Genomic DNA, 12,452 nt, shown 5'->3' on the forward strand with positions numbered 1-12,452 from the left:
CGGATGGTATAAAACGGGCATAGCTGGCACCTCACCAAACATCCTTGGCCATCGGCTAACACCACCCCCCAGTGAATTGTGGGGGTTTTCTCCTGCACTGCACATTTTATCTGCTGGGTTACTCCCAGACATCTACTAATAAAGTAGCGGCCTGATTAAACCCATATCTAATGTCTCCTGTCATTCTTTCGGCCTAGCCAGACAACAGCCACACTGCTTTCCCTCACACTAATGGGAGTTGAGTTGCTCAAGCCCTTCCTGTTTACAATAGCTGAGAATGGAGCTTTTGGGCTAGGGGAAGACTGGTCATTTAAACAAATCAAACATTTAGAAGAACAGGTAACAGAAGGACTTTAGCAAACATTTTTAATGACACTCCTGTCAAGAGAGCTGTCCAAGATTGGAGAGTATAACCACACATCACTCCAAGATGTAAAGAGATAAACCATGAAACTAGAATATAGCCACAGTTCAGTTTATAACAAATACACATACAAATCCTACAGCTTTGATTCACTTCATAGCCACAGTTCAGTTTCCTATGTCAGTACACTTGTTTTCTTGCCACTCTTTGCCAAGATTTTCTTTCAAGTGGCTTATAAATTGTAACTCACTGCATTGGGAAGTCTCTGTTTTATACAAGTCATTTCATATTTATTGGTATCTTCACAGTTGCTGCAAAATCAGCCTCTTTCTTTTTACAGCTGTCAGAAGACTACTGACATTTTTACACGTAGACTCTTACCTTGCACTTGACAATGAAAAGGCAAAACGGTATATGTCGAAAGGCTTTTGCTACATACATTACAGGGTTTCTGCACTGTACATATTCTTTAAACACAGCTGCTTTAATTACAAGAAAGAAAACTAAGCACCAGTTTTTGTAAGTTGTGAATTAAGAAGAGTTATGATTTTTTGAGAATTACGATACCTTACTTAGTGATTTCCCTGCCATTGCAGGGGCTTCAGGCAGTGGTGTGCCCCTTTTTTCCCTACGGCACATAATAGTCTAGTCTCCTGTGGGCTGTAATACTTTGGTCTAATTTTGGTTGTTGGATTTAATGTGTGGGTGCTAGGTGGGGTGGGGGACTGTGATATACACTGAGACTAGATGATCTGGTGGTCCCTTCTGGTCTTAAACTCTATGACTCTAATGCTTGGTTTGATTCATTTAGGCTGGTCTTTTCAAATGGGTCCAAGGGAATTAGGTGCTCAACTGCTATTGAAAGTCAATGAGAGCTAATTTGAGCACCTGATTCACATAGGTCCCTTTGAAAAAATCCCAGCCTTAAAGCACAACTCCTTTATACTTGTGTGTAAATTAGGCATGCTGCACTGACTTCAAGCAAGCTATGCTGCTTTAGACCAGCTGAGGCTCTGGCCCCATGTATTTATGAGCTGTTAATCACAATGGACCAGACTACCTCCTCTTGGGATAACACATTTGGAAGGGGATTGCGGGGCAGGAAAAGTCCACACAGTACTCACAGGGGATAGATTTGGGGTGCCAACATGGGTGCAGAGGGCCAGGTCCCCAGTGGACTCATGGGGAGCCATTCCACATCCAGAGGAACAAACTGTAATATGCCTTCTCTTGTGCAGCATGACTCCAAATGAACAGTTCTGCATCAGCTGGATCTGTCCCTAGAAGATGTTAATACAGCTCCACGCTGTACTAGCTCCTGGATGGGACTCCAGAAGTTGTGCAAGGATTTTGTCAGGGTCCATTGCCTTTTTAAAGGAAGCCTGTTTTAACTGTGGAAGAATGCCACTTTGTAGAGACTTTCACAGGTTTGACATACTGTTTGCAATATATTTAAAAATGTAAGTAAAAATACATGCATTGGAAAAGTACCTACCCTTGATATATGTGTGAATTGTTAGATCATATTTTAACTACCTTGAATAACAAACATATATACTTGCTTTTAGTGGTTATTCGATACAGTTTGCATAAAATAAACTGAAAAAATTTGGCCACGGCCCTAGTGATCATACTGTTACTATGTAAACATGAGCAATCTGTGATTACTGGTTGCAAGAAAAACTACTGAGTAGACATAGCATCTTTATCTGCTCAGTTCAGGATTACTACTTCATACATTTTCAAACATACAATTTGAAACTTCTACATACTTGTATAATCTGTATTATTGCATTATATACTGTAATACTATGCATAGCATAATACAAACTTTTGCTATACAATTACTATTTAATAAAGAAATGTACAAATATACAGTTATTTATACCACATACATGTAAGGCTATTAACATAACAGCAAAATATGTATAGAGAAATATAATGCACTTTGTATAATGTAAGTAACTTTTCTCCCAATTAACAATAAACAGGATAGTGGGATACGTATAATAGCTGATGTTTCTTATAGGTGATGTAGATGTACTGTAAGATCAGACTTTACCAAATACACTGATGTCATACATGTCATCATGACACAAGGATTTTGTGCAGACTGTTGGGTAGTAGAAAAAGCTTTCCTGAGTCAGATCTTTTACAGAATTAAAACCCAAAGCAAAACAAGTCATGTGATAAATAGACACTCAGTTAACTAAGTGGTTAGTATCTTCCCCTTGATTTAAGTTACAATTTAAGTGCATGAAAATGGAAAGCTTGTAATTGAATCCTACAAAGCCATAGATGAGTCCTTGACTTGCAGAGTCCTTCATTTGCACAAGTTTCCATTCTGAAATGATGATTTATCTTTTTCATTTATACTTGAGGGAACACTAATCTGTGGGAAATCATCCTTTGGTTTCTGTGCATTGCTGCTGCTAGACTTACTTCTGCTTTGATCTGGAGTGGGCTGAATAGGCAAAGATCTAGCCACACTGGTCTTCACTAGACAGCCACAAACAAGGCGAAAGAAAGCCCGACGCATTTCCTTGCTGGCTAAAGTGTAGATGATGGGATTCATCGCAGAATTGAGGACAGCCAAAGCAATGAACCAGTCAGCCTTGTATAAAATGGCACATTCTTTTACTCTGCAGGCTACATCTATAAGCAACAGAATAAATAATGGAGACCAACAAGCAATGAAAACACCAACTACAATAACAACTGTCCTAAGTAGTGCCATAGATCTCTCTGAGTTACTATGATTAGTGACGTTACGGCTACTGGATTTTACCAGTATGTAAATACGTGCATAAAGGATAACAATTGCCACCAAAATGGCTATGAAGATACTTATGCAAAATACAACATATTTCTTGGAATAAAGAGGCAAAATTGTTGAGCAGTCTGGTAAATTGCTGATACAGTTCCAGCCAAGGATTGGTAAGGCACCGAGGGAAACCGAGATAAGCCAACATGTTCCAATAAGAAGGAAGACCCTGTACTTTTTATTTGCATCATAAGGCCTCATTTTGATCATAGTTAAATGTCTCTCAATGGCTATGGCTAATAAGCTTAAAGTGGAAGCTCCTAGGGCAACAAACATACTTCCTTCCCTAATAAACCAGATTGTGTAGGACAGGCTCAGAGTTCTTTTTCCAGACATAAGAATGTTTACTTTGTAAACAATTCCAGCCAACAGATCACAGAGAGCTAGATTGCCAATAAAAAAGTACATACGGTTGTGAAATTTGTTATTTTTCCATATGGCAATCAACACCATCAAGTTTTCCAGGACTATGAAACTACATATGATCAGAAATGAAACAGTTGTTAACCCTATGCGATCAGTCGCCTTTTCTCTTAGAATAAGTTTTCCTGTATAATTATAATGTAGCACAATTACAGAGTCAGATTCTTCATTTCCTGGAGTGGTGAACGTAGCAACAAATGGCATAGTAACTGTCGCCATAATTTGTTTGTTTTGTTTTTAAAATCATGAAAGTCTAATTCCAATATCTTTCCACAAGAGGGAACTCAAGTCACATTCCCCAAAGCAGTTCTCTGAGTCGTTTGAGGATGCCCCAGGCTTCAGTAGTTGTTGCATGTCAACATCCAGCAGTGGCAGTGAAACCAAGAACCTGGGGGAGAAAAAAAGTAAGTAGAGTCAATATCACTGTCTTTATATAAAGCAAATCCTATGTATATGCCTTATAATAATTTAAAGGAACATTAAATTTGTGGGGAGCATTAAATATATACCAAGGATTGATGTTACAGTGGGTTTGATCATTTGGAATCTGAAAGCCAACCACCTACTAACTAAAACTTTAGTCATATAATTTGATTATAATTCTACTGATGAAAAAAGACTGAAATGGCGGGTATTGACTCCCTGTGTTGTCGGATCCAAAATAACTATTGCTGAGTAAACAAAGTACTTTACGTGAAACTGAGGAGTAGGGAGGAAGGTTTAGCACAAACACCCAACCAATCTCAGGGAGTTTATTAACTACCTAATTTTGACTCTAAGCAGGAATAATTGTAAGTAGTTTTACTTGAAATCCTCCAAAGCCAACACAGTTTTTAAGATAACAAATCAGATCCTCAGCTCCTGTTATGCTCCCTGGGCCACTGAAGAGGTACAAAGTGACTTTGCACCATCTCTAAAGTGTTGATGAGCATGGGAGAATCCAGAGGTGATGATGAGGCAGTTTGGGATAGGATGGAGATATTCTGGGGCAGATTGGGAGTGTGACAGGGTCTAGGCAGCGGTGCTTGAATGCTATGTGCTCTGCTGATGTCAAACCAGTGGAACATCCCTGTGACTGTTAAAAGTGGCTGTGGGAGCTGTTTTGGTCCCTGGCAGCCCTAGGATTAGAAAAGGTATAAAGGTGGATTTTAGCCACTTGTGCTCAACTTGTCAGGTACCCAGGCCCCAGCTGCTACTGTAATAGATGTGTTATAAATGTCTAAAATAGTTTCTCTCTCTTAACATGGCAAAATTATACTATTTATAGTTAAGCTGGTGTCTGAAAACCCACGAGCTCAAAGACAATTCTACTAATTGGTTGCATTAGGTAACTTTTCCGTATCATTACTTTATATACAAATTAAGTCCAACCTTTATTTGTGCCATCTAATGAAAAGAAATCAGTAGTTCATAGCATGTAACTTCAGAACTACATTAGTTTCTCGATTTAATTATACGTGAAAGATTAATCAGACTTAATATTTTACTAATACTTTTAAAAACAGCTTTGATTTTTCTTTCTCTGTCATGGCTTTGAATCATCACTAGTTTTTTCCATGAACTTTGATATCATATAAATTCACAATAGAGGACCCGAGGCTCATATTTTTTTATTATGGCATACAAATACTGCAAAAGGACTACATGACTATGCAAAAATAATATGTGATGATGTAAGTATGGTGGTGCTTCAGCCTTACGATTTTGCAGGAATTGTTAGAACTTAGATACTGCATGGTCAGACTGGTACCAGCACTTAGTTATTAGGTACTATAAAAAATACATACATTGTTCAATAACACTGTTATAACTTGGGCCTGATCCTTTTCCCACTGAAGATGGGAGGCAAAACTCCCACTGATGTCACTGGAATAGGATTGGACCATTAGGTTGCCAACAGTTTTTCTGAGGCCCTATAAATCTGAACCTTTTAAACAAAACAACTTTATTCTTAGCAGAGGCTGACTATCATAAATAATTTACAATCTGCACACTGTATTGCACTGAAACTTTTTGGATGTTTCTCCTTCACTATAAAAGTCATTTCACATTGTCCACATTCACTGTAAATGCCTTCCCACTATAATACATTTTTATGTGTGACCACAGAAGAAATCAGCTAGCCATAGTTCGATAGTTAGATCAAGCAAAGATATTCATCACTGGGCACACAACAAAATGATTAGTTGATGTTTACATATATGATATAATGGAAACCTCCTTACAGTATCACACGCAACAAAATAAATATTTCAGTAGTAACTATTTTGTGAGTAGAGCCATCATTTTGTTATGTAGAAGAACAAATATGTTGCTTTCTGTCCCCTGTGTGACCAATGAAATATTAAACTTTATCAACCAGAACCTCAGCTGGTGTAAATCAGCACAGCTCTATTAAAGCCAGTATTAGCTACACCAATTTACACCACCTGAGGACATGGACTATATATTTAATCAACAAAAAAGACACAGGATATCTTCCATTGTTCTTAACTACCTATTGTTAAAATTATGATCATATGCAGTATCACAATCAACGTAAATCTTTGCTTGCTTTGGACAGTGTATTGGACAATCAACAATAGAGTTTCCTGCTGAACGATGGATTTTATCAACATGATCTAAAGTAAGCAGTATTACCAGTTAGGACCTACAGAAAATAAATCTCACTGATGAACCTTTTCAATGTTTATATTAATAATAATGCAATAAATAATTTAGGAAAATGCTTGAAAATTAAAATTTAATCTGGAAGCAACATTTAAAAATAATGTTTTGGACCATATTATGCTATTGATTTTTAAGCAGAACTTCCTGTTTTTCTGCTTAAAAATCAATGGCATAATATGGCCTGCTAATTTTTTTTAATAGTTAGTTGAATATTACTATAAGAAGACATTGTCAGATAGAACATTTTACAGGACACTTCTTTGTCAACATAGCACTACAGATATAGACATTCTACAAAATATCTTAATGTCAGTTACATACAAATGACTGGTCACTGCTTACTAATCCTTCTATTTCTCCTGTTGTCCATAGAATGTTCCAAGTAAAATAGGGTAGATGAGACCAACTTCTAATGTAACAAAGAAACAGGACTTTCCCACTCTCACTTCCTCTAAATAAAACAAAAGCCATTCAAGTCTTCTTCATACATCATAAATTAAAGAAACAAAAAAATCACAAAGCCCTAATATATTTCCAGGTCTCCTTTAAATTGCCCTAGCAGAAACTTGTTTCCAGCTAAACAATAACAGCAGGAAAGCTGTGAAACTTCTCTCTCTCCCATCATATTCACAACAATGTGATATCCACTCACCTTGAAAAACTGTATCTGGAGATTCATGTGAAAGTCTTACTGAGAACACTTAAATATCAAAGCTTCATCTACATGTCTGATTCAGCTGTTCTCAGTACAGACCTCAAGGCAGGGGGCAAAGATGGATGTATACCACCTTTACACCTCACTTTCTCCCCCAAACACCAGTGCTGCTGGGGGCCAGTTTGTCCCTATATACAAAGTATAGCAGCCTCCTTTGCTGCTCTAACTCACACCAGCAGAAATGGCTCCCCAGCACCCACTAAATTGGCCTGGGATCCTAAAGCACATCAGGGTTGCCCATATACTCTCTATGTTGAGAACAGAGGAAGTAGCATAGAGTCAGTAATGTGGCTGTGGTAGCTGGGGATTTTCCCAAGCCAGGGAAATACCTAACTGCCCAATTAATACACTTTGTGGTCTCAGTGTGCTGCTGGAGTGGTTCATGGGACTGTATGGAAGCCAAAGATCTGCTCCAACACTGTTGGTTCCAGTCTTGCACCACTGAAATCAATGGAGCAGGAGCTGGTCCATTACACATAAGTAATGTGTTGTTCTATCTTGCAAAGTGCTAAGCAACACCTGCAAGACTCCCATTGGGAACTGAGGGCTCTCAGCACCACAAAATAGACACTCAGCAACTTGCAGTAGACTGAAGAAATAGTCATCTAGGAGTTATATTGTCTGGAACAACAACAGAACGACTTTGCTTTCTGTTACACCCACCCTGAAGGCAAAGAGGTTTTATGGGTATAAAGGAGAAAAGAGTTTGGCTCATTGTTTTTGTGTTCTCACTCTTACTTTTGTCTATACAAGGACATATTATATTACACAGTCACATTGATAACTGAATTATATCTCTATCCAGTACACCACTGGAATTGACCTTTTCCTACATTCCAAGCAGCAACAAAAAACCCTCTTGAATAAAGGGACTGGAGAGACACTCCACACATTCCAGGTCTCCATCCTTCTCCATATGTAGCCATTTGCTTTACCCACAAATGACAATTTTAAGAAAGGAGAAGGAAAAGAAAAGAATATGTGTACGACGCCAAAGTTTCTTCTATTTTTATTTATTTTTAAAGCTTTTCCAGATGATGAGTAAATGTGTGTAGTTTGTCAGGCACGCCCTGGGGGCATTAAATTTAAGAATACAAAAAGCTTTCTGGGAACATAGGTGAATTTTAATCTACATTCCCTGTTTGCAATTGAATGGCTCTAGCTGCAAATGGGATTTAGACAACAAACATCAGCAGTCAGAACAATATTTCTTGGAAAGCACAAACAAATGAGAAATTTAAAAGTTTTTTTAAATAAATGTGCTGGCAGTTTTATGGCTTCGGCCAAAACCTTTAATAAAGAGTTATTTTTCTTGGCTTCTAGTTTTTAGACAACAGCATTTTGCATTAGTAATTCTTCCAAGTAGCAAGCGTGCAACTCTCATATAGGAGCTCTGGGTGTTTTGAAACTTGGCTTTAAGCATATTGGCAGAAGTTATCTTTACTCTTTTCTCCTCCTCACTCCCTCTAGCTGCCCTCCCTCCTTGGAAAGCATCCACTGTTCAGTTTCCAGATTCTAAAAGGTTGCAGTGACCCCGACTTTCACTCACTTTGGGTCAAAGATCTTTCTTTTCTAAACAAAGAACTAAAGGTATGCAGGGAGTCACTTTTCTAAACAGGAAGTAATTTTCTAATCGGGAACAACTCTCATAACTTTACCTGTTTAACCACTCTCCCGAAAATTCAATCAGTGTGACAGTGAGCCTTCACTTTATATATCAAACTAATTTCCTTTCAAGGATCTTTCCAAATAAAGTGGCAACAGATAAATCTAAAAAAGCAGCAAGTGGCACCAACATATACTTTTTTTCCAGGTTATCTAGTACAGTATAAGGAAACCTTAGAAATTACATTAAGTATAGTACATAGGACAAAGAATTGATTAGAAAAGCTGACAAGGGAGTTGTATAACTTTAAAAAAGCCTCAAAGACTGATCACCACATGAGAGTATTGAGGAATAAAATATGACAGGTACTAAAATTTGCAAGAACAAAATTAAATAACTTTTAATGAAATGACCAGAGAAATGCAGCGTTCCCGCAGCATATAACTTTGCCCAAGCCAATGTAACAACCAGCTGTAGGTGGAGATCCTCATTTGTAATTGACTCCAATATTACAAGCTCTTGGGCTGTAATGATATTTTCAGTTTCAGAACTTGCTCACCAACCTTGATACTGTACTAGCTCCTTCAGGACTGTTCACTGGAACTGCCCTATCACACAGCCCTCTTAAATCGTGTTCTTAGCACAATGGAGGTAAGGCTGGCTGGGACTTGACTACTTCTTCAGGTGAAATTCGTGATAATTAATCAACATGGAAATAGGACAAATAATATGACGTCTTATAACTGGGACTAGCAAAAGTGACGGACTCGTTGTACCACAATTCCAGCCCTCTGACTTTAGTTGAAACGTTTAAATGCAAATTGGTCTAAAAATCAAGACTAAACAAATAGACTAAACAAATACGTCTGGATCTGCCCAAATTAGCCGATCTCTCTCTCTCTCTTTCACACACACACACACACACACAAAATCCTTTCCTCGCAAAGCATATCGCAGCCATCAGACTAGTGCAAGTGACCTGAGCCCATAAATAGCAACGCTACCTCAGTGTCCTTCCGACACAGTACACCCACCATGGCGTAAAGGTCAGCCCCTGGCATTCAGGTTCAGGATAAAGTACTCGGTACGCCTCTACACCGCTAACTCCAGCTAGCTCAGAAGAGTGAGACTCCAGTAAAGAAGAGGTGGCATGCAATGTGTAGTTGTTGGCCCCACCTCTGTAATTGTCTATAATGTCTAGTTTCAGAGTAGCAGCCCTGTTAGTCTGTATTCGCAAAAAGAAAAGGAGGACTTGTGGCACCTTAGAGACTAACCAATTTATTTGAGCATGAGCTTTCGTGAGCTACAGCTCACTTCATCGGATGCATACTGTGGAAACTATGCATCCGATGAAGTGAGCTGTAGCTCACGAAAGCTCATGCTCAAATAAATTGGTTAGTCTCTAAGGTGCCACAAGTCCTCCTTTTCTTTTTATAATGTCTAGGTAGGTGTTTATTTCTGTAAGCACCACTTTATACATAAGTGCCTCCTCAGAGTCCTGTTTTCTGCTTCTACCCGTCAAAATAGCACGCTCCGCTTTAAACCCCCGCTCTGGATCGCCTGCCCTTTGTCTGACTAGAATCTACCCCGCGTCGCGTCCGCCTCCAGCTGGAGCAACAGACCTGAACGTTCGGATTCCGGAACGCGAGGGACCAGGTGACTCGAGAGCGACAGCGAGGGAGGTGGGTCCCGCGGTCGGGAGCTGGACCGCTCGCCAGAGCTCACTCTTGTGCATTCGTTAGAAGCCGACACAGGCTAGAGACCAGCCAGCTCGCACCCCGCCGCCTGCAGGGTTTGCAAGGAGAAGTGAGACCCGTTAGAAAAGCGCCAGGCGAGCCGCGAGTTTCCACGAAAAGCCAATCGGAGACTCCAAAACTTTCCCAAACTCTGCAGCCGGCTCTCCGCAAGGGGAGGACTGAATGGACTCACAAAGCCGGGTGCGGGGATGTGCGGGGCTGAATTCCAGGCAGGAATCAAGCATGATATCCCTCCCCCCCCCCTTTTTAAAAACACTCCTCCCCGAACCAGCGCCAAATAATCCAACCAGCCAACAGATACCTCACTACCGACCTATAGCCGGGCAATTAAAGACGATCGTGACTCTGATTGTGAGTCCTGTTGTTATTATTATAGACACCTCCTGACGAACAGCCCCTGCAGCGGGCAGTTGAGCGTAGCCAGGTTTCTAAGGAGAGTTTCCTGTAGTTTAAAGGTGTGGAGATCCGCGGTTTAGCTTTGTTTGTACTCACGTTCTACACCCGAGCTATTGCCTGCACGCTCCCAGATCGCCTCTGCGGCTTGGGGGCATTCGGGTACCCAGCATCCTGGAGAAGATGGGGTGTCTCCGTGGGTGTCCTCCTAGTCCTCTGGGTGGGGATGACGGGTCTAGCGCGGCAGTAACTACACTGGTCTCAGGCAAATGCCCCCGAAACCGCTTCTTTCCGGTTTCCTGCTTTCTCCACTCTCCGACTCTGTTCCGGGCCAAGCAGGGACCAGCCAGCAAACGCGTCAAGTCCAGCTGAACTTCCCCCCAGCCGCCCCATGTGACTCTCCCCTGCAGCGAGTCAGAGCTTTGCGGTGTCTCGGGGATGCTCAGCAAACTTCTCGGGCTGCCTGGGAGGAGCCGCTGCACACAGCCCCGCTTCACAGCGCCTCCCCTCTGTGTCGCCCTCCTCCCATTCGCAGCTCTCTGGTCCTTCCGCTCCCCTTTGTCCCTCTCAGCCGCTGTCCATCCCCCTCCTCTCTGCTCCTTCTACGTCCTGTGGCCCACTCCTACCTGGGCCTTCCACCTCTTGCCAATATTCTATTCCCCATCCTCCCTCCATCCCTGCCTCTCCTCTTTTCCACTCCACCTTGTCCCTCCTCTTTCTCTTTCTGCCAGCCCTTCATTCCCTGAGCCTAGCCTTGTCCCTTGACTCTTTCTTCCCAGGCTGGTCTTTTCATTCTCATTTCCCATTTCCTCCCACCCTGCCCGTCCACTCCTTTCTCCCTCCCAGTTTTCCTCCCCTGCCCTTCCTCTCCTCTTTCCTTCACCTTTCCCCTCCCCCGTTTCCTTCCAAGTCCCATTTCTAGACCTTTTCTCAGGTTTGTCTCAATATTGTGCTCTTGTGGTGAGGACTGAGGCTGGCTGGCTGCTGTCCCTACGGTCTTACTGCTGTCACTACCAGTGTCTGATGGGACAATGCCTGCCAGGGAAAGGTAGTGACAGGAATGGGAAAAACAGGTGTAAAGGAGGATGGCAGAGGAGAGCCTTGAAGCAGTGAACTGCATTGGAATCAAACAGTTTGGAGCAAAAAAAATGCTAATATTTTCCAAAAATATTGGATAGTCCTTACGATATTGGAGCTTTTGGCATTCTTGAGTCAGAGCCATACTCTCCTTTGCTCAGCCTGTCTATGTCACTATGTTATTTGTATTAGAGCAGCACCTACTGGAGCCAATAGGAGCAACACGAACATAATGTGAGGAACTGCTCTTCTCTAAGAAGGCTCACAGCAAGGGTACTACACTGTCCACCTCTAACTTCCTCTAGAATAGCTTCTTACACAAGTCCACACTGACAATGGCAGGGATACTGACTGAGAAAAGGGAGTTCTGGGATCACAGAAATGAAGGACTGGAAGGGACTTTAGTATGTTATCTAGTCCAGTCCCCTGCAATGAGGCAGGATTAAGAATTATCTAGACCATCCCTGACAGGTGTTTGTCTAACCTGCTCTTAAAAATCTCCAATGATGGAGATTCCACAACCTCTCTAGGTAATTTGTTCTAGTGCTTAACTACCCTTACAGCTAAGAAGTTTTTCCTAATGTCCAACTGAAATCTCCCTTGCTGTAATTTAGGACCATTAC

The 12,452-nt window shown here is 41.2% G+C and overlaps 1 protein-coding gene across 2 annotated transcripts; it reads right to left on the minus strand.

Annotated features, from left to right (window-relative positions):
• Positions 1 to 349: 349 nt before the first annotated feature.
• Positions 350 to 11,306, minus strand: S1PR3 (sphingosine-1-phosphate receptor 3). Of its 2 annotated transcripts, XM_084629537.1 has the most exons (3): positions 10,852 to 11,306; positions 10,225 to 10,387; positions 350 to 3,999 (listed from the first exon to the last, which is right to left on the minus strand). In XM_084629537.1, exon 3 carries the CDS (start codon positions 3,828 to 3,830, stop codon positions 2,688 to 2,690), a length of 1,143 nt encoding a protein of 380 aa, XP_084485663.1. In that variant the 5' UTR covers positions 3,831 to 3,999; positions 10,225 to 10,387; positions 10,852 to 11,306; the 3' UTR covers positions 350 to 2,687. The 2 variants fall into 2 exon arrangements, with proteins under 2 accessions (XP_084485663.1, XP_084485664.1); XM_084629538.1 differs by lacking the exon at positions 10,225 to 10,387.
• Between the last annotated feature and the right edge of the window lie 1,146 nt (positions 11,307 to 12,452).

Source organism: Lepidochelys olivacea (genome assembly GCF_965140295.1).
Source record: "Lepidochelys olivacea isolate rLepOli2 genome assembly, chromosome: 5".
In the NCBI taxonomy this organism is placed as follows: Eukaryota; Metazoa; Chordata; order Testudines; family Cheloniidae; genus Lepidochelys; species Lepidochelys olivacea.